General features: G+C 54.2%; 1 protein-coding gene across 8 annotated transcripts in view; it reads right to left on the bottom strand.

Moving 5' to 3' along the window:
- Positions 1-22,171, bottom strand: part of AP1B1 (adaptor related protein complex 1 subunit beta 1) — a 48,530-nt gene that overhangs the window by 9,414 nt on the left and 16,945 nt on the right. For 4 of the 8 annotated variants that reach the window (XM_019743076.3, XM_074321856.2, XM_074321855.2 and 1 more), the window contains exons 3-17: positions 20,382-20,487; positions 17,805-17,940; positions 16,795-17,040; positions 15,415-15,605; positions 14,374-14,595; positions 11,838-11,958; positions 11,310-11,405; positions 10,204-10,319; positions 9,695-9,860; positions 6,259-6,357; positions 5,573-5,832; positions 4,737-4,938; positions 3,876-3,896; positions 3,102-3,245; positions 422-567 (exon numbers count right to left, since the gene is read on the bottom strand). In XM_019743076.3, coding sequence (XP_019598635.1) covers positions 422-567; positions 3,102-3,245; positions 3,876-3,896; positions 4,737-4,938; positions 5,573-5,832; positions 6,259-6,357; positions 9,695-9,860; positions 10,204-10,319; positions 11,310-11,405; positions 11,838-11,958; positions 14,374-14,595; positions 15,415-15,605; positions 16,795-17,040; positions 17,805-17,940; positions 20,382-20,487 — 2,272 coding nt within the window. The remainder of the gene's footprint in view (positions 1-421; positions 568-3,101; positions 3,246-3,875; positions 3,897-4,736; positions 4,939-5,572; positions 5,833-6,258; positions 6,358-9,694; positions 9,861-10,203; positions 10,320-11,309; positions 11,406-11,837; positions 11,959-14,373; positions 14,596-15,414; positions 15,606-16,794; positions 17,041-17,804; positions 17,941-20,381; positions 20,488-22,171) is intronic. The other 4 variants (XR_016022380.1, XM_019743078.3, XM_074321858.2 and 1 more) reach the window with 1 other exon arrangement.

The raw sequence follows: 22,171 nt of genomic DNA, 5'->3' as shown, positions 1-22,171 counted from the left end.
GCCTAGAGGCCCTGTCTGACAGTTTAATCCTTTGCTGGCAGGCAGGCCCACTCCCCATCCGCCTCAGAGCTGGAAGCAACTCAGGCCTGGAAAGGGGGCTCCAAGCTCCTGTTATGTGGGGTGCTTGCCAAAGGCAGGCTCCTAGGCTGAAACTGGGAGCTGTGTCAGTAATATACCCCTTTGGGCAGTGGAGGAAGGCAAAAAAAGAGGAGATGCCCTACCCCCTCTGCCTGGTCCTTTGGAGTCCATATAAAGAGGTTACTGGAGAGGGAAATCACCGCTTTAGAGAACTTTAGCCTGACTTGTGGTTGTGAGGAACACCTGCCCTCACCAGAAAAGAGGCACCAGGCCCCCGGCAGCCCTGAGCCCCGCCTGCAGGCACCAGCATGGGTTCTAGGCAGGCTGGCCTCAGGGGGCTCACCTGTTGCGGTTGAACTGGATGGCAAAGTCGGTCATGACCTGCAGGGCCTTGTTGGTCAGCTGCAGGTCCATGGAAATGGAGCCCACCTGGCGAGTGAAGGTGCCCGAGATCTCCAGCCCCTTGGCCTTCATGGCTGGGAGCCAGACCTGCAGGGAAGAAAGGAGGGTGGGGGGCGGGGTGCCGGTGTGTGCCACTCCCCCAAAACTCAACAGCCCCCTCTCCCTCCGCCTCTCTTCCTCTCTCTCTCCTGAAGGTGCCTTCCAGATTGACCACACATGCTTTTATCACCAGGGGCCGACCATGTGTATCCTGAGATGAGAAGGACCCTGCATGGCCCACCCAGGGCCACCAGCACAGCGTGGCAGAGGAATGCAGCAGCTCTGGGGAGGGAGGTGCTGGTGTGCCCAAGGGCTGACCCAAGTCTTCAGAGGTCACAGAAGGAACAGTGAGGAAGCAGGGCTGAAAGCGAGAACAAGCAGGCTCCCAGCCAAGGAGAGCAGAGAGCCCAAGGCCGTCCTGGGCCTCGGCCAGAGCCTCAGGCCACCCTGGCGTCACAGACTGTCCTCCCTGGAAGAAGGCCGGGCTGGCCTTTAATTGTAGAAACCAGTCTGACCAAGGACAGGACCTAAGAGGACTGTTGCCTGGCCTGCCACTGCTGTTTGGCGGCCCCTGTCACCTGAATCTCAGCTTAAGAGCTGTCTCCTCAGGGAAGCCCACCCCCAGACTCCTTCCCTAGAGGTATTCAGGGAGTGTCTGCTGAGCAAATGGCTGGAATGAAAGCCCTGCCCATGCAGGACACCTGCTGGCATCACCCTGTGGACATGCAAATGCCTCTCAGGCTGCTATTCTTACTCAGACAGCCCACAGCAGGGCAAACGGCTCAGGCCCCCTGCACAGCTTCTCCAAGGTGCCCTGTGTCAGCAAATGTCCCACCGTCTCTCAAGTTGCTACCACCAGGAAACTCGGAGCCATCTGGGCAACAGTCCTCAGCCCACCGTGACCCCTTCCACCATTATGTAGCCAGTCCTGCCAATGCTACCTCCTCCAATCTGCTGCCAGGTCCGCCGCTTCTTTCCTCTCTACAGGCACCACCTGTGTCTGAGCTGCCATCAGAGTTCACCAGGTAAGATGGCGGCTGCCATGTGGCTGCCCCAATTCCTCTCCCCAATTTCCACAGCAGCTAAAGTCATCTTTTAAAATGCAAATTTGATCATGGCACCTTATAAAACCCTTCCAACCCTGCAATGGCTCCCACTTGCCCATGGCTTCTATAGCCTGGTGCTCTGCCCTCCCCGGGGTCTGCAGGCACCTGCTTCTCTGGTCCCCACACACACACGCTACTCCTTCTGTTTGGAAAGTGCTTCCCCATGCCCATCCCTACCCACCCCCCATACTTCCTAACCTTGATCATCCTTTGCTTCTCCTGCACAAATCTGTGAGGGCAAAGCACACGGCTTTAGTTCTCAGCTATGACTCAGCAGGAACTCCTGTCAGGTGACTTCCCTGGGCCCCGCCTCTCCATCAGGCCTCCTTCCCCAGGTTCTTGTAGAACTGGCTATCTTTCTGTCACTATGTCTGACTGCTGAGATGGGGACCTCATCTCTCTTGGTCACTGTGGGTTCATGGAATCTAGCACAGGTTCTAACAGAACTAACCCTGAACATTTGTTTACTGGAGGAACCAATGAACTGTCACTACCTACTGGTCCAAATGCTTGAGGAACTCCAAGTTCTTGTACACAGAGAACCTCATCCCCCTTGACCAGGAAGTTTGGAGAATGTATTTATCCCCACAGGTGGGGTGGGGAAATACACATGGGACAAATAATTCTAGGTAGTCACAATGCTGTTAGGAAAATGCAGGCAACATACGTACTGATTCTGAAAGGAGAGCAGCCTCATCCTGAACATCCTATGACTAAGGTAGTGGGGAAAGTCCTTCCCATGATGGAATGATTCCTCTTCCAGGAAGCCTGCCCTGACTTCTCCTGACCTCAAATGAACACATAGCTCCCTGAGGGCCACCTGCCCAAAGGCCAGTTCCAGGCTTTATATTCTTGGCAGCCCTGTAATGCCTGGTGAGGGCATCGTCTGGGGTGGGCATGCCCAAGCCTTCACAACACTGAAATACATCATTTTATTCTTTTCCTTTTATGTCTCCTCTATGCGGTGGGAGCATCTTTTGATTAATTTTGAAATTACATGTGTAAGTGGGTACACGGTCCACAAATCTCATTTAAGGATAGAAGAGAAAGGGGGCATTATAAGATGTCTATTATCAATGAGGGCCATGGAGTCAGATAGCACTACTCCAAACAGATGGGACTTTTGCCAGTTCCCTAGAAGGTGCTGGGCTCTCCTTCACCTCCAGGCCTTTCCACAGGCTGTTATTTTGGGCTGGAGCCCTCTCCCCACTTTTGCCTAGCTAATTCTGACTTGGTCTACAGGCCTGAGATCCAGCTTCCCTCGGGGACCCCTTCCCCAGCACCCCGCCCATGCCTGATGCAGCATGTTCTCCCTGTGCTCCCACAGCCTCTGCTGCCCTCAGCATCGTGTTGGCTAACAGCTGCTCCTGGAGCTCATGTCTGCTGGCCTGAGCCAATTCTGCAGAATTTAAGGAGCCCACACATCAATCTCTAATTTCTCTCTGCTCTTGCCACAAGAAGAAGGGTGGTACTTACTGTTTTGGGGGCCACGTATGATCCTGACAGGGTGCCCACGCCACTGGTCAAGTCAAAGAGGTCACTCAGGCCACTGCCCATGGGTGCTCCTAGGTTGGCTGGTACTGCAGCTGCTGGGGGAGTCACGAAGTTGGGGCCCCCGATCTGGAAAGGAAAGACAAGGGGTCAGAGTCAGGCATCTAAGGCAGGGACATCAGGGGCCCAGGATGAGCAGAGCCACCTGGCTCTTCAGAAAATAGGGGGGTAAGACAGGAGGGGGTCCCACAGGGCTGCCATCACATCAAGTCTAAGTTGCAGAGACAAGACAAGTGAAGTGGGTGGAAAAGAGAGGCCGAGCCCTTCCATACCCTGCAAGCCTTGAGTCTCAGGGGTGACCTCTGGGAAAGGGCTGGGGACACTCACAAGCTAACACTCAGCCCACAGATAAAGGGGGTGCCTGAGACACACTGCTATGCTGGGACTGTGCTAAGCAGATGGAGTGTGCCCTCCAGAACGTCAGAGAGGGGCTGTGGGGACAGAGTGGCTGGCAACCCTCAGGATGACAAGGCAACTCTGTCACAGGGTGGCGAGGATGGGTGAGGAATTCATGGATATGGAGACCCAGGGGCAGCTAGACACCAGACAGTCAAGGCAGAGGCTGCCAGCACACTGGACAGAAGGCCAGGGCTCCGCAGGGAGAGACTGCTTGGACATCATCTGACCCTTGGGATGCTGGGCCAGTGCTCTCAGGAGGAGCTGGGACAAAGGCTTGGTGACACAAGGGTTGAACCGTACCCCTTCAGGCTCATCCCCCATCTCCAAGCAGAAGCAGGCAGGGTGAAGAGAACAGGCAGCCACATGCACAGAGAAAAGCCAGGAAGGAGGACACAAAGAGAAATGAAAGAGAGAGAGGGGAAGGGGGGAGGGGGGAGGGGGGTGGGAGAGAGAGAGAGAGAGAGAAAATTAGTTACTGCTGCCCTATCTGAGATGAGTCTGGTGCAAGGCTATGCCAGGCCTAGGAGGGGCCCAGACCGTCTGTATGAAGGGCACTAACCCTCTGGCTTTACCCCACCACCCACATCCTGTACCATGGCCCTTCCTACCCTTTCCTGGGTCACAGCCTTGGGGACTTGAGCCAGACATGGCCAAGTGACAGAGGCTCTGGCTCTACCAGCTGCCCCCTCTACCTGGCTCTACCAGCTGCCTGAAGAAGTTCCAGGGAGATACCCAGGCCGGTCTCACCACCCCTTCTACAGGGGAGGAGGGCTGTCTCTGACCGCTCATGGGCCTCGCTCAGGCCTGCTGGGCTACTGCCCCCAGCTGGTGCCGGGTATGGCGGGAAGAGGACACAGGTCTGGCTCCTCCTGTCCTATGGCCAAGGTGCCTGCAGCATCAGACTTGGAGGAAGGGGCTAGGCCTGGCCCTACACTGTCCCAAATCCCTTGGGCCTCAGGGCCCGGTAAAGAGCTAAGTCCTATGCCTGCTACTTAGCAGCTATGCTAGCCTCTGTAAGCCTGTTTTCTCACCTATAAATAGGGAGCTACATGATCACCTTCGCAGGCAGAGGTACCTGGTGCCTGGCACAGGAAAGGTGTTCAATGATTGCGCCTCTGAAGATCATTATCAATGTCATCCAGAGGGGTTCCCGGGACGTACCAGGCTGTCAAGGCCACCACCAAGAAGGTCCACAGCTCCCATCTGCACCGAGGAGGTAGCCAAGGGTGGGCCGCTCACCGGGGGTCCGAGGTCCAGGTTGAGGAGGTCACCCAGCAGGTCACCCTGGGCAGGGATGACATCCGGCTGCTCGCCAGAAGGCGCTCCAGGAGGGGCTGTCTCAGGGCTCTCTGTGCTCTCGCTCCTGCAGACACAGGCGGAAGAGGGTCAGCAGGGTGGGGGTCGGGCTGTCTGAGGGAGGTCCGAGTCCGCAGTCTCCAGGACCCGCCCCTAGGACATGCGACTCCTCACTGTCCCAGAAGGGGCGGTCTACGTGCCCCTTCTTCCCCCACTTATCCATGTGTTTGGCTTTCCAAGAGATCCAGATTCACGGGAATGAGTGAAAGGAGGGAACATATGTATTTCCAACACTTAGCCCAATCTAAAGAGCAGACTGGATGCCAGTCCCCAGAAGACTGGGCAACCAAGCCAAACCCACCACCTGGGAGTGGCAGAGGAGGAAAGCGAGAACGTGACTCTGGAATCAGACAAACTCAGGCCTGAGCCCAGCTTGTTGGCTGTGGGATTCAGCAGCAGGCACTCTCCATGCCTACTGTCCTAATCTGTTAAATGGGGACATCTCTACGTGCTGGTCTAGGGCACCAATGAGCTCACCTAGTCAACACCTGGTGTGTAGTAACCACTCAAAAAGGGGTCTCTAGAACCCTAATTTTCTCAGACTCAGACCTCACCAGGGAACATCACTTTGGCCTGAACCCGAGCTACTGAACTGAGGAAGGAGGTGGGCGGCTCAGCCCGCGACGGGCCGCTTCACTCACGAGGCGGTGCGGGGCGGCAGGCTCTTGTGCACCACACCCCGGCCCCCCTCCACAAAGGCGCTGGGCGGCTTGTGGTAGACGGAGGCCAGTGTGCCGATGTAGCAGATGAGCTCGTCCAGCAGTGTGGGCTCGATGAGGTCTGTCTCTTCAGAGATGAGCGGCTTCTCGGCCAACACCACCTCCTTGGCAGCCACTGGGTCAGTGGAGAGCAGGCGCCAGTAGATGTAGCCGCGGTCCCGCAGGTCCGGGTTGTCGGAGTCCTTGTGGGGGGTGATGAGAAGCCCATGAAGCTCAGAGCAGAGCAACCGGGGGAGGGGAAAGGGAAGAAGGGGAAGGAGCAGCTTGAATGGACGTGGCCTCCCAGATCCTCCACTCGAGCTCCCGTCTCCAGTCCCCACTCCCCTCCATGGGCAGTCTGCCCTCCCTGCCCTCATATAAACCCCTGGTTCTCAGACTTCCCCCTCCTCTCTCACTGACAGTCGGTCTCCATTTCACCACCTGACCCCATTCCCTCTTGATTTGTTATGGCCGAGCTCCCGGAGCAGGCCTTCTGGATCATGCTGGGGCCAGACCCACAGCAGTGGCATTGTTAGGGGCCTGACCACCCAGGTCTGGCTCCTTGGGCTGAAGCGCCCCTTGTGGAGCAAGAGTTGTGCTGGGCACAGTGGGGAGGCTGGGGCACCCACCTGAGTGGCCAAGCTGAGGACCTGCTGCACGAGCTCCTGGGTCTCTGTCGGCTTCTTCAGAAAGAGTTTCACAATAGCTGTCAGCAGCTGCAGCTGCACCTGCGGGAAGACAAAGGGGACAAGGAAGAGTGTGAGCTTCGGGTGGGGACAGCAGGAAACCAAATGAGGGCCTTGAAGAGGGAAAAGAGCGTTCTAAGGCCCCGCAAGTGGAGAACAGCTTTCCTAGGTTTGCGAGTGGCCATGGAACACGGACTAAGGCCACAGGGGGTGTTGGTAGTGCTGAGTGGCCTGGACCTTGGCATTACCACTCAGGAAGGAGCTGGCCGCTGTACCACTTGGCAACACTACACAGGCCAGGAGCTGCTGCCCAGCCTTAGGGTCCCAGAAACCTGTCAGGGCTCCCGGCCTCCCAGGCCTCAAGGAGCTCACAGCTTAAAAAAGGCAACACGTGTAGCTGGTAAGCTTCTTAAAGGGACCACCGTCAACAAGTGGAGGTGGTGCTAGTGCGGCCCAGGGGACTGGGCCATCGGGGCCCACAGAGCCAGCCTGTCGTTGAGGAGCTGCGCTTCTACCCGAGGGTGGGAACCATCTCTGCCCAGGCCTTGCTCAGCCTCCACCTCTTAACTGGCTGCTGCCTTCACCTGAGCATGCCTCCTGCTGCCCTCGGCTTGGCCAAAACCTCCTTACCCCTCTGAACTCATGCTGACCCCAGCCCCCACAGGCTTCTGCAGCCTCCTGCACCGCCACCCCCCATCAACACCGCGTCCCCCACTGGATTGGAAATGCTTTCCAGCCACTGGGCTGTCCTGTGGAGAGAGCCCCCTGAGGGCAGAGCGTGTCTGTCACAGTTGAATCCCTGGTTATTCCTCAGTCAGTACTCAGTGTGTAGCAGGCCCTTAAGGAAAACTTGCTGACTGAAGAGACATCTCTGAAAGAATAACCCTCTGCACACAGTCCTTCCTTAGCTGCATCTCATTTTTGCCAGTCCTGGGAAAAGAGGGCAGCCTGAGGCTCCTGAGCCAGGGCTGTGCCAGGCACAGGCCTGCAGTAAGAGGGCGGGAGTGGACCTGGCAGCACATGCTGGGCCTGTCCAGCAAGAGGGCACTTACAGAAACAAAGGGCTGAACTACCGGGTACACAGGTTGGAATGACAGCAGGAGGCAGGATGGAGGGGAGGTGGTCTCTCTCTGGGAATGGGTGATGCAGAGTCCTTGTGATTTGGTTACACATGAGCCAGTGGCAGAGGAGCAGTGGGCTATTTCCAAGGCAGGAGGCAGCCCCGGGACTGGCTTCTGGCCCTGGCTCTAGCCCCCTGGCTGTCCAGCCTAGAGAAAGCCAGCTGGTGAGGGAGAGGTGTGGCCTACTTCGGGGGTTCTTGTGAGCTTTGCAAACGGCAATTCACGGCCGCTGACTTGGAGCTAGTTAGATCACACCTCATGTGGACTCTGGTTCTATCACTTCCCAGCTGGGTGATCCTGGACAAGTCATTTCACTTCTCTGAGTGTTTCCTCATCTATAAAATGGGTATACTACCTCACAGGGTTCATGGAAAACTCAGTAAGACAACAAACAAAGAATCTATTATGTATTCTGCTCAACACACAACAGCTGTCATCACCATCATCAATATCAGCACGGCCACCACACAGGGACTCTTTACCAAGTTCTTCCCAACCCAGGTCAGCTGGCTGCCTGGAGTCATTCATCACTGTCTGGTCTGCTACTCGGTCTGGGACTCTGCCCAGGAGCCCAGCTCCTCCCACCTCCCAACAGCCCTCCTGCAATGATGCTGCTGCCTCTGCCATCCACACAGGGGACAGAGGCAGGCTGGGCTAACGTACCACGCTGGCCAACATGAGTTTCCTGTCCCTCGGAGAGGCCTAGGAACCTAGAACAAGGAGGCTCACAGAGAATCTGAAATAGGTTTCCCAACTGCAAAGCACCAGACGAGAATTCTTATAAAAGCTCTGAACTGTGCTGTGAACCCAGGAGGCAAAGGGAGCAGGCCAGTTAATTAGAACACCACCACACGGCTCCTGTTTGCTGATCCCTGGGGTGGGCAGTTTACCCACATCACCCAATAAGCTTTGCAGGAGCCCTGTACCAGAGACCAGGAAAGGGGCGTGGTGAGGTGAACTTGCTCCAGGCCACCCAACAGAGGAGAAGCCTGGATTTATTTCCCCACCCCAGGGAGCAATTAATAACGGCAGGGCCTTCAGATATATTTCCAAGGGAAAAATGCAAGGTGCTGAACAATTTGAATTTGTATAGTATGCTATCAGTAGTGTTTACAAATATATGAAAGGGAAATATGTATGGAGTCAATCCTCGTTATTTCTACCGTCCATATTTATAAATGTGCCTACTTGCTAAAATTTACTTGTAACCCCAACATCAATGCTCGTGGCACTTTCACGGTCATTCACAGACACATGCAGAGCAGTGCAAAATCCGAGTTACCTGACATATATATTCCCAGCTGAGGTCAAAAGAGGCGACACTACCTTTTCATTCTCACATCATAAACAAGTGTCCTTTTCAGTCTACTCATGTCTTTCACACTTTGGTGCTTTTTGTGGGTGATTTCTCTGTTTAAAGTGGCCAAGTGTAGTGCTGAAGTGCTGTCTAGTGTTCCTAAGTGCAAGTAGCTGTGAAGAGCCTCATGGAGAGAATGCCTGTGTTAGGGAAGCTTGGCTTAGGCATGAGCTGTAGTGCTGTCGGCGCCCTGAGTTCAATGTTAACGAATCAATAACGTATATTAAACAAGGTGTGTTTAAACAGAAACACCAAGTAAAACAAGGCTATGGGTTGACCAGCAGACTAAAAATGTTGGGACCAGAGGCTCGTAGGAACCCAACTCTGTATTTCTCCTGGGAGCAATGGTTTCCTTGCTAATTCAGTGACTTTACAGAACATAAGAACCGCAAATAACAAGAATCGACTGTGTACGTGTATGTTTACGTGTATACAGAAATTTGTGTATACCTGATGGTGTATTTCTAAACTCTATCTGGAAGTATTCCCAAGAAACCAATAAATAACACTGGTGACCTCTGGGAGAACTCTAGCCGGGAAAGCGGTGGGAAAGAGAATTTTCACTATATGTATCCTTTCCTATCTTTTCAATTTTGAACCAAGTCAATGTATTATCTATCCCAAGAAAAATACAAAATCAAAACCAGAAAGCTCTGTCTGCCTTCAAGGCACACCACTGGAGGCCGTCCTCACATGTTCCCCTCAGGTACGGTAGTGTGGGGGGAAAAGGGGCCACACCTATCACCCATACATCACTTATCTGTCTGTCCACACCATCAGTGCCGTGTTAGGAGGGGCAAGGCCCTGCGGCCTGCTGGCTGAGGGGAGAGGTTCAGAGCAGGATGGACCACAGTGGTGATGACCCACACCCTGGCCTGAGCCGGCCCACTCGACAGCTCACCTGGGTGCTCTCATCATGGAAGCCCTCCAGGAAACTCTCGAGCAGCTCATCGGCATTGTCAATCCGCTCGGCGTACTCGCCCACAATCCAGATCATGGCAGCCCGCGCCTCGGGCTCATCCAGGGAGTCCAGGTTCTCGCATAGTGTGGCAATCACGCTCTCATACCTGGAGACCAGCACACAGCCGACATGTGAGCACTGAAGGAGCCGGGGCAACTCGGGAGGCCCAGCAGGGGCCAGGAAAGACAGGCAGATGCCCGGAATGGAGAGGGTGGTGAGCAATGGGATTTGAGTTTTATCTGTTACATTTTAGTTCTTCTTTTGCTCTGGGGAGCAGAGGAGGGGAGGGGCAGCTCAGGAGCAGTAAGAAAAAACAAAGCGTTTCTTTTGAGAATGCTGTTTGTGGCAGAGAAGTAAGGAGAGAGGAAAGGCTCCTCCTCGCTTTTCCTCCCCACGCCCCCGAGCCCAGCAGAGCCGCATCACCCACACTGGGAGGGGCGGGCACCTACTTGTTGGGGTACTTGCGGAAGATGTCCTTGATGACCACGATGGCTTCCTGAACCACGTAGTTGACCTTGGTCTGGATGAGATCAAGCAGCGTGCTCACACAGCGCTCTGCAGATTGCTGTGGGGAGAGGAGATTGCGGATACGGCCCCTGCACCCACCTCCGACAGCGCCCTGCTGACTGTGCCTGGGCCAAGGGCTCAGTCACATCTTGTTCCTTGTCACGGCAGGAGAACAGAACACTGTCCCCAGATAACGGGGTAGAATGGGTACAAAATGACGGCCCTGGGATGGCAGGGACAGAGGCAGATAGAATTAGACTGAGGAGAAGGCCAGGGGAGCTCCTGCGAGTGGGGAGTCCTCGGAGCTCCTCCAGGCCAAGCCCTGAGGGCAGCCTGATGCTACCTCACTTCCACTTATTTCCCCAAATGGTCTCCCATGACTAAAAACTTAGAAAAGCTCTGCTTAGACACTCCCCACCCCCCAATTCCAACATGCTGCACTAATGCCCTTGTAGGAGAAATTTCTCAGGATGCCATCACAGGTGCCAGGGGAAAATGTCCCAAGGCGCTGTGCTGACCAGCTGTCCCAGGATTCTCTAGCCCCCAGTGGACCCATTTAAGGAAATTCAACTCAGTGGGCAAGGAACATCTCCATAGGAAGAGAATGGGAGGGAAGAAATGCCAGGACACGGGCGTCTGGCTAGTCCTCGGGAGCTGGAGCAAGACGTGCATGGACAGCTGAATCATACTTGCCAGAACGTTTGACAGGCAGAGCCCCTGCCCCAAAGCGCCATGAATTGAAAGCTAAGTCTACCAGGGCAACCACCAGCTGGGGCTGCCCTGTTCTCTTAGCTAATGCTTCAGGAGAACCTGTGATTATAATAGGTTCATTTCATCTGCAACAACTCAAAGGCTTAACGGAGATTACAGAGTAAGAAGGAACCCAACCAAATCTGCACAATGGGTGCCTTGGGGGCTCTGGTGATGACCCTCCTGCATTCCCGGACCATGAGCAGATGGCAGATTCTGCTCCCATCAGACTGGTTTCCTGGTTTCTGCTTTCTTCCCCTCCCACTCCCCAGGTGAGGACAGAATCCCAGAGCCTCACCTCCACCTTGATGGCACAGCGGCCAATGGCTCGCACAGCCTTCCGTACAAAGTCCACATCCACCTCTGTCGCGTACTCTTTAAGCTCTGCCAAGACCTGTGGCCCAAACAGAGAAGATGGGGTTGGAGGGATCTGGTGGGGCAACCTCCTGGAACACCCAAGCAGTGGGGATGCACAGACTCCTAGAAGAACAGGATTCTGCCTCTTGCTAGAGGTGGAAGGCCTAAGGGAGACAACTGTCAGGTGCCCCAAGGGGACAGCAGGGAAGGACTAGTGGGCAGTACTGGACAACCCTGTTTAGGTTGATCTTGCTAACATATCCACCTAACCACCACTTTTCAATGGATGAGTAAGTAGTAACAGGGAGAACAGATTCTTTATCACTTAATGCTTGTTACGTGCGTGCTTACAGAGCCTGTGCCCCAGGCTAAGTACACTCCATGAGATGAAGTGTTAACAGTGAGGGTCAGCAGCCTGCCCGGAGGCCCACCCCGAGGCCCGGGCCCCTGGCCACTGCCTCCTGCCGACCTGGGCAATGTTGGCCTGGGAGGCCAGGCGAATCATGATGTCCAGCTTCTCCAGCTTCACATAGATGGGGTCGTTGTACTTCACGAAGAAGACCTTCATCTCGTGCTTGAGGATCTCAGGCCTGGTGGTAGGGCAGGGTTGCCCAAAGAGCAAAAAGCAAGTCATCAGCCCTGTGCGAAAACCCCTTCCACATTTGCTGGGGCACTTCTGGGGTCTGAGGTGGAGGCTGACACCCGTGAAGGCCGTCACCACCATGGCTGCCCACTCCTGGGCAGGAGGCCCACTGACTGGCCATTGTGAGTCTAACCACATCCCAGGAAGGGAAGAGGGAACATGAGCAAGAGGTTTCCCATTAGAGAGGCAGCAGGCACTAGGCGACAGGCTTGGCCTTGGTTCCAATCCCAGCGTGCGACTGAGGCCTCTACTTCCTCACCTATGCAATGGGCATGCCACTGAGCCAGAAAGCATTACCACTGCAAGCCTGAGTCTCTAGTCTTAGAAAGGTCTGGAGTCTGGGAACTCAGCTTTCGGGAGTCGTCTCACCATTCCCTAAATGATAAAGGCGGTTAACTGCGCCTAGACTGCAGAAACAATATGGTCTATGCTAAACACTGGCTTTTTGGTGGGTGCCAGGCAGAGGGTGCCCACATGAGTATCAAATAGGCACTCCCAGGCAGAGTTACACATTTTATTGCTGAGGGAGGAGTGTGCTCTGTGTGACCCCCACCCCCATGGATGGGAGGGCGTATAAGGAAGCCGGCACGTGGATTCCTCCAGACTCCACCTGTGTCATCCTTCCTTAGGATTCAGCTGTGTATCCTCACTACTTTTGATAATAAATCTTAGCTGTGAGGACAATACATGCTGACTCCCATGAGTCCTAGGGAGCAAATGAATGTGGGGTGGTCCTGGGGACATGACGGGGCTGTTATAAGTTACACGTGATGCATCTAGCATGATCGGTGCCTGCCTCAGAGAAGGCGCTGGCCACACAGGAGCGATCAGCAGTGGCACTGCTCCTTCTTCAACTGGCACCACCCACATCATTTTTCCTTAGATGAGAAAGGCTAAAAGGTGGAGAGGCTTGTACCAGGTCACACATCTAGTGCAAATAAGGACGGGAGGCAAGATGAGAATCAACACGCCAACTCCTACTCTGATGCCCTTTCCAGAACAGAGGAGGAAGGAAAAGGAATGAGGACAGACGGTGAGGAAGGGAGAAGACACAGCAGAGAGGAAGGAGGGAGCCTGGGTACTCCGTGCTGCTGTGCAAGCTGCAGAGAGGTCCTGACAAAGCAAGGAGCCTCTGTCGTGCCTATGGGGGAGGCAGGATCCTGAGCTGGGGGGCAGCAGCAAGAAGTGATTTCTGCAATCAGGACGTGGCAAAAGCTGCCCAACCACATGTCAGGACTGGGCCAGGTGGTACCTTGGCAACACAGTCGACTTCTTAAGCGATTTGCCGTGTTAAATATAGGCCAGGGAGCCCGTCGTGATCCACGTCACCACACCTTCCTAATCCCGCCCTGCAGCTGCGAATCCCTGTCACCCCTTTGTCCAGGCACTCAGAGAGCTTTCCCACATTTAATTCCAAACCTTCACAAATGTCCTCATTCCACTGATATCTCTGGGCCCCCAAGAGTGTCCTAAGAACCAGACTGATGTTACGATGACAAGGAGCATCTTCCAAGAGAGAATGTCTACGAGGCCCTTTTCTCTGTGTAGCCCCGGTCCCACCAACGGGGCTGCTGGAACTCACAGATGCTGGTGAGTTCATTGCTAACCAAGCTAGGTGACCAAAAAGGCCGGGAGCACGCGCGAGTCCAGCTCCGTTCTGCAGAGATGCTGGGCTCTGTCACTGGATGGTTCCAGAGAATGCCTCCTGCTTTGGGTCCCTTGGACCTGCACTGCTAACTGCTTTTCAGCCCACCCACCCAGGGCAGCAGGCACCTTCCCTTAGGAGCAGTGGCTCATGGCCACAATTGTTCTCCTGGGGAGGATGGAACCAAGCCGGGCAGCATTCAGAGCCACTCTGACGTACCCCACCCCTGGCCCCCAGGCTGATGCAGAGTCCACAGCGTCTCACCACCTGCAGTCCTCCGACCTCAGGAAATTGGACCAGAGCTACAGACTCTGTTCCCAGGGAAAATGCATGCACACAGACAAAATCTTACAAGCCATTTCTGGAGAGCCCTGGATTGTGGAGCCATCCACTGTCTGTGGTGAAGAAGCTCCATGCTAGCTTTTTCCTGATTCTCCACCTGGTTAGGCTAAACCAGGACTTCGCCACCTCAGCAGTGCTGACATTTTGGATGCAACGGTTCTCTGTGGGGGGCTGTCCTGCGACTGTACGATGTTATGCAGCATCCCACTAGATGCCAGCAGCACCCCCAGATGTTACAACCCAAACTGTCTGCAGACATTGCTAAGTGTCCCCTGGGGGACAAAGCTGCCCTTGGCTAAGCAGCCCTAGATTAAGCTGAGACTTCCGGCATGTGACACTAAGTTGCCCAGCAGCACGCGTGTGGCGGCCCGGTACCTTTTCTGCACGATGAGGTTGATGTTGCGCAGCGCCACGTACTGCAGCTCGGGCTCCGCCGACAGCAGCGTGACGAGGGGCGGGGCCAGCTTCTTGAGCAGCGTGCCGTAGTAGTCCAGGTCCTTGGACAGCATCTCCATGAACTTCATGAGCACCTTCACAGCAGACAGCACCACCGCGGAGTTGGCGTGCGAGAGCCTGGGGGTGACCCGCTCACAGATGCTGGAGGCCGTTCCCAGGGGGCGAAGAGAAGACAGATAAGGGGAAACAGCTGTTTTTAGTTATCAAGACAGCATGTCTTCTGTATGTGGGAGACCTTCTTTCTGGTTCTACAGCCTGCAAACTGACCCCAAGAGGTGAGAAAATCCCTCTGAAGCTCAGTTTCCACGTCTAGAAAATGGAGATAATGATGCCGACCGCACAGGGTTGCCGGGGCTTAAATGGGACAATGCGTGGAAAGCAGCAGCAGTGCCTGGCATGTAGCCAACACGTGATAAATGGCAGCCCCTTCCCTTCCTTCACTGCGACCGTGTTCAAAGGGGCAGGCTACCACGTTGGTTAGGACTAAGTCAGGAAGTCCCAGCTGGGTGACCTGCACGATTTCCTCCACTTCTCTGAGCTGGAGTTTCCTTTCCTGTGAAACGGGGACAACGAGGAAAGCATCTTCACAGAGCTGCTTTTAAAGATTAGCACGTGCATAGGAAGGACCGGCAGAGCGCCAGGCACCCACCCAGTGAGACTTCCACGACAGGAGGCGCCGATGCTATCCACCTCCCTCCCTCAGCCTGAGGTGACCGGGATCTCCGCTAGCTCCCAGGTCAGGCCCTGGCTTCTGTCTCTGTCCCCAGTGAGCAGTGAGCTGACTGCCTGAAGCAACAGCATTAACAGCCTGGCTCTGGCCTCCCTTGAGGTGTGTCTGAGGACGGTCTGTGGGACAAGGGCCTGGGAAGGAGCCCACTGGAGGCCTGAGGCCCAGCTCACGGTTAGAGACCCCCTGAGGCCAGCTCTGGCTGGGCTGCAAGCAAGGGGCAGCGTGCTCACCTCTGGGCCTCCCGGTCATCCTTGGGCGTGTAGTTGGCCAGGCAGTCCAGGATGAAGATCTGGCCCCATTCGGTACACTCATTCAGGGCTGTCAGTAGCTTGTTAATGGACTGAGGGTTCAGGTCGAGGAGGTTGCTGCTGGGGTGAGACTCAGCGATCTCGGAGAGTGCAGCTACTGCGTTTGCCACCACCTGGTTGAGAGGGTGGAAGGGGCAGAGGCTGGGGGCACTGCTCACAGGCCAGAGGGCAGTGGGGCTAATGATGCTGGCTGGTCAGAAGTTGAATATCCTGAAAAAAATATGACCCGATGGGCAGGGTCTGGAGCACAGAAACCCACTCTAAGCACTCACCCTACTGACTCCTCTGTAAACTGGAACTAAATAAGCGCACCTGCCATTAAAGAAAAAGAGGGGAAAGATCTAGCTCCAGGTGCCTGGCAACAGAAAGCATTACCAGCTACCTAAGACACAGCCCCACCTACCAGTTACAACAGCTCACTTCAGGGGCTGTCAACAGTGCTTCTGAGATCTGTGATTCCTGTAGAGCCCTTTGGGGTTGCTGGGAGCAGATGGGGGCTGGAGTACAGAGGGGCTTGCAGGTGAAGCTCTAGGCTCTCAACCCATTTCCACCAGAGCGGCTGTTTTTACGTGTGCTCTGCGTGGTTTTCAACTTCTCCCTATGCCGGTGCTCCCATGGCCATCCCCATACCGGCCACTCTGCGCCTGTGTGTGGTCAGTGTTTTCGTAGGACAGAGGGATGGCTGGACCCAGGGGTTTGTGCATTCCATTTGAACAGGGCTGGTCGATCTGTCCTCCAAACTGCTGTGTGTGAGGAGACGAGTTCCCCTCCCAGCTACAACCTGGTGCCCTATCCTCCAGCCTGTGCTCCTTCCAGGGGGATCTCTAAACCCTGCAAAGATGTGGGGAAAGGGAAAAGCACCTCACATTCAGAGCTTAGCGACGGTCTTGGTGAGAAGACAGTGACAATGACAGGGACTGGAAGGAGGGCCTTAGTTTTGGTTGCACCCCTACTGTGTGCCAGGCCATACCAGGCACATTGCCTTCACAGCTTAAACCTCACAGTGCTTTTGCCAACCATGTAGGATTAGATCCATCTTACGGATGAAGGAAAAAGGACTCTGAAGGTTAGGCAGCTTGCCCAAAGTCACACAGCTTGTTAGAGAGGGCGCAAAGAACAGAATCCAGGTCTAGCTCCCCCCAAAGGTGGTGCCTGAACCACTGCAGACACGAGAACCATTAGCACACCCAGCCAGGCTCTGGCTTCCAGGAGCTGGGGACTATCTGGTGGAGGGTCAAGCCACGGTCTTCCCAAGTAACCCATGAGGTGGTAGAGGTGGCATGGTGGGTGGCAGCAGCTTACCATGGGGTTAGAATCGGAGATGAGATCTTTAAGGGTGTCCAAGAAGCCCTGGTCCTCTACCAGCTGGGCGTTGATGTCATGCAGCTTGGCCACGCACACAGCTGCTGTCTTGCGCACATATGGGTCCTCATCCTTCAGGCACTTCCGGAGTGGCTCACACAGGTACTCTGTGATCTTGTCAACGCGGATGCAGCCCATGGTCCGCACAGCCAGGGCCCGGATCAGGGGGTTGGGGTCCTCACAGTCCTGAGGGGAACCAGCCATTGGCCAGGGGCAGGGGTGGGCTGAGCAACACCAGATGGCTGCTGTGGGAATCTCCCAACTGCGGCCAACAGCATCAAAAGTACCATGTATGGGCACCTAGCATATGCCAGACACTGTGCTGGGCCTTTGGGCTTGGTCACCTCTGATCCTCACAGCAGACCTACAATACCCTTCCTATTTTACAGGTGAGGAAGCTGAGGCTCTCAGGAAGGCTGGGAGCTCACCCAGTCACAGAGTGGAGCTGAGTTAACCCACATCCATCCAGCACCACAATCCTGAATCTTTCCATTGGGCCACAGAACCCTTCATCTGCCCATATCTGAGCACAAACAGGGGTCGGGAGCTAAGGTTCTAAAGGTGCACAGAGCTGACAATTCTAGTCCCCATTTGTTCCTCAATCTGGAGGACAGAAAATGCAGAAAGAAGCAAAGTCTAGAAGGGGAACACAGAAGCTCTTAGACGCTTGCTGATCCTGCCCTGGCAAAGGATGCAGGCAATGGCTGACCCCAGGGGAACTCGGGGATCAACAGGGCTTGTGTGACTTCACATGGAATGAGTTAGCAGGGTCTATAGCATCTGATTGTTTGGAAAGCGGGAGGCCTTTCTTGGAAGATGAATCCCTTAGGCTGGGAGTGAGAAGGCCTGGAAAGGAGCCTGAGTGTTTCTACCCAGAGCCACAGTGCTTCACCCCAGGAGCTCGAGGGGGAGACGGGGCAGTGCGCTCCTCCCACCAAGCTCCCACTCACCTTCACAAAAGTGTTGACGGCCATGATGGCCATGTCGGGCTGGCTCTTGGCATAGTTCATCAAGTAGAGGTACACCAGCTTCTTCAGTTCCAGGTTGTCTGTCTGCATACAGTTTACCACGTCGGGGAAGAGGGCACTAGAAGGTCAACATGGCATCAGTGTGGGGAAGGCCAAAGAAAGAGGAAGATTTTTCAGGCAGCTAATGGGGCGGGGAGATGTAGGGAGACAGTGGATAGGAGGGAAGGAGAAAGATAACAGGACTGGCCAGTAAAAGGGAGGGCATCAGCTATACTCTGTTACCATGGTAGAAATGGAATTCCAAAGGGTGATTTTAAAAGCAAAGTGACTCCTCTGTTCTTTCCCAGGGTTCAAACATGAGCTCTGGAGCCCATGAGACCTGGCTCAAACCCAGCTCTGTCTCTTGTTACTGTATGAAGTTGGGAAAATTCCTTCATCTCCCCCTCCAGCCCACGAGTCTGTGCCTCATTTGCAAGACAGGTGCAACAAAACCCCATTTCACAGGGGCCCTGTGTAATTAAAGAAGACAATATACTTGACATCTGGGAGGTGGTAAATAAATGAAAATGACTGTTTTTGCTTCCCTAATACTTAACGTGGCCCTTATATTGGGCTGTTGGTTCTGGAGGGTTGTAGGGAAGCAGGGAAGAGCTATGCTGCTTTCACCACAAAGGCCAGCTCAGACGCCCCTAAAATTCAGCCCAGCGTGTACAGAGCATGTGCTATACGCCAGGCTTGGCACTACGGGCTGCAGGTATGTACCTGATCTCATTTAAAAGCCCCAAGAAGCCAGGGGATTATCCCCATTTTATAGAAGATAATATGAGGCTCCTAAATGTCAAATAAGCTGCCTGAAGAGCCAGGTCTGACTCCAAAGCCCACGCTCAGGATGGCTGTTATTCTGGGTAGAACCGTCCCCAACGTGGTACCCACAGTCCCGGAGTCACAGGCCCCTTGAGATGAGAAATATGGTTAGACATCAATTTTCTGTCTCTGGAATCCTCCCCTCCCCTCTGCAGTCTTGTGATTTTATGGGTAAGAACACGGTAACAGAGACTTAAGAGGTCAAAGGGAACTTCCTGAGCCTCAACAGGTAGGAGACCAGTCAGTGCTAAAAGTGACAGATCACCTTGGAAGATGAAAGATGACACGCGAGGAAGAAAGCGGGGGTGGGGTGGGGCGAGGGGTGCGGGGGAGAGGAGGCACAGCTGATGAGCCCAGCTTGCTCTTTTGGGCCGTCACGTCAGCACAACAAGCTCATGTGAGATGAAGAACAAAGAGGCTTTCTCTGTGCGGAGGTGACAGTGGTGTCCTACTTGAAGGAGATTGGCTTTGTCCCAGAAGGAACCTGACTTGGAAGGCGGCCCTGTTTTCCGGCAGACGCCTGATCCCTTTGCCACTCTGTCTTCAGCAGGTCCCTCCCCTGCAGTGCTATCAGGATCCTTGCTCCCCGAGGGCGGCAATGGGACAGGGCAGTCCACGGAGAAGCCTGGAGCAGTGGGCTCCTGCTGTGGGACCCGGATGAGGAGCTGCCCCACGTCAGCACCCAGGCCTAGGAAGCAGGTGCTGGGCACCATGAGGGCACAGAGGAGAGAGAACGGGCAAAAGCCACCCGGATTTGGATTTCAGAAGAGCTGGGCGTGAGTCCTAGTTCTGCCATTAACCATGTGACTATTGGGGAGTCATTGTACTTCTTCTTTATTTGGTTTCTTTGAAAGTAAAAATATCATTACCTACCATACAGGAATTGTAAGGAACTGCTGGGAAAACATCTGCAACTGTTCTGCAGATTCTCAAACACTGTGCAAGTGCTAGGTTGTTGTAAAACCCACTCCCTGCCCTTGGGGACTTTACAATGTGGTGGGCAAGTAAACACAAATACACACATGAGGAGAATAGTCTAGAATTAGTACCAGGTGATAGGAACATAGAGCAAACGCTGTGTGTTCAAGGCAGTGGGCTGGGATGCTGAAGGGATGCAGCAGGAGACCTTGAGTGGGTTTTCAAAATGGAAGGAAAAGCTGCGTAAATGAAAAAGGGGAAAGGGACATTCCAGGAAGGAGAAAAGCACGAGCAAAGGTGGGGCAGCAATTCTACACGTGATCTGCCCCAGCAATCAGACGCAAACCAGAGGCTGCCAGTTAGTGTCAAGCTGGACAAATCCAACATGCAGGTATGTTTTCCGTGCGCACTGTTCATTTCTTTAATACCATCTGGTAATCTAAAATAGGGAGATTGAAAATGAAAAATCCAACTTCTCATTCTTTTTAAAAAACCAGAAGACCTGGCCACACTGGGTTCATTTTCCCCAACAGGCAGCGATCCTCTGGAGTTTCTGACAGGGTTCATGCCATGTCCACTTCCCCGCATGTGGCCTTTTTGACCTAGTTCACTCACTCACTCCATTACTGCCTGACCCCATTCGCACTTGAGCTCGTGCCCCTGGTGCAAATAAAGCCTTCTGGTTGGAAAGGAAGTTTGGGAGGGAGCTGGATGAAGGGAGACCTGGGTGCCTAGAGAGACCCTAAAGGAGATGCCACGCGGCCTCCTCCTGCACACCTGACATCTTTGCCCACGGTCATCGATGCGATCACTTTCTTCACCGCCTCCTTCTTCTTCTCCTTCTTGTCACTGTTGAGCTCTGCCTTCAGCTCGAAGATCTCCCCTAAAAAAAGGAGGCAGGCAAAAAAGGAGTGGTCTATCCCCACCCTGCCAGAGGGAGATTCCCAGTCCCCAACTTCCCCCAGAGTGGGAGGGAAGCACGTAAGACACTCCATGGTGCTGGCTGAGGGCAGCTTTAGGCCCCCGGTCTCAGGTGGAACAGGCAGCAGAGAGAAACACCTGCTAGGAGAGGAATTATCAAGATGAAAGTCTGGAGATCACACTGTATTGAGAAGAACAGTGGAAGCTACAGATGTTCTGAGAGAGACAAAAAGCAAGAAGGCAGGTCCTGCTCAGCCAGATGGCTGAAAACACACAGAGGGAAGCAAAGTCCTCCTCAGCCACCCTTACCCAAAGCCCTCAGGGCGGTGTGTGATGGAATCTGGGGACTTAAGGTCTGAGGGGAGGGGGTAGGATTTGCTCAATTCCCACACTTGGCTTTTCCTGTTTTCCTAGAACTTCTAGTTAAAACAGCTCACTCAGGGTTTCACTTCCTGAGACACAAGAGGTTGCTCAGCTCTGAAAACGGGAATTCAGCTGCCCCACGAGGGATCTAGCATGTAATCAACTGTTTTTAGGAACTTTATCTGGAAAAAGAAAATGAGGAAGTAGGGTTGTCTGGGGCCCTGCCATGAAGAGATAGTCAGGACGCTGATGAACCTAGAAAAAGGTTAAGAGGGCAGACTTTGGAGGGACAGGCCTCCCACCCTCAGAACAGCAGCCGCCAGCCTTTCCTGAGCTTTCTCTAAGCCAAGTACCCCTCTAGCTTATTCCCCCGCTTTCTGTCATTTCATCCTCACAATTCTGCATTTTGCCCCATTTCCCTGCCATTTTATAGATGAGCAAATGGAGGCTGCAAAGAGTTCAGTAACTTGCCCAAGTAACACAGCTGGTAGGAAGTAGGCCAAGACTCAAAACCAGGTCTGCCAGCTCCAAAGCCTGTATGCTCAGGCTGACCCAGGACACACACTTTGCTTCTCTGGACCTATTTCCTCATCTGTACTCTCGACCTTGACCAGGGCACTGGATTTTCCCATTTAACAGTCCGATGTGACCCTCTCATTTCAGGTCTGGCACTCAGTCGCCTGCACTAAGGGTGGCCACTATTACTGATTTACCATGAGACCCGCTGCCTTGGCCAGCTCTTTTGTAGAATAGAGTCCTAGGCTTCCCTCCCAAGTTACTTGGGGTGGGGGTAAAGCAGACTGTCACGTGGGGGTAAGTGCACAGGGAGTTCTAGACAAATTTACAGTGAGAAAAAGAAAACTAGCAGGTTTTTATCATGACTGAACAATGTGGTATTCAGCAAAGAACTCCAAACAAGGTTAATTAAGAATACACAGCACAGCCCGGGGCAAGGCCACAGTGAAGATATTGCTCAACAGAGCCAAGAGGAATCTGTAGTCCTTGAAGTTCAAATTCATGGCTCTGTTGGGCTGAAGGAACCCGTGCTTTTCTCCAAGAGACAGAGAGGGTCATGTCTCTCAGCTATAGAGTCCAACAGACTATGATGGCTTTGAGCCTGGGCCCCACTGCAGGGCTGCCCCTGCTTTGCTGGAAGCCTTTGGCTGGTTACAGTACAACTGGCCGCCAAATGAAGAATCTAGGCCTGAGTCCCCTTGGCCCCCAGAAGGCTGGTAAGGTGAACCTGGGATCTGCCTGCATCTGAATGTCTCCCCTTCTCAGTC

This window comes from Rhinolophus sinicus, chromosome 9 (genome assembly GCF_057876585.1).
Source record: "Rhinolophus sinicus isolate RSI-liver-muscle chromosome 9, RSI-T2T, whole genome shotgun sequence".
NCBI classification, from domain to species: Eukaryota; Metazoa; Chordata; class Mammalia; order Chiroptera; family Rhinolophidae; genus Rhinolophus; species Rhinolophus sinicus.
The sequence above is the reverse complement of the archived record's forward strand: the minus strand, read 5'-3'. Positions and strand labels throughout refer to the sequence as shown.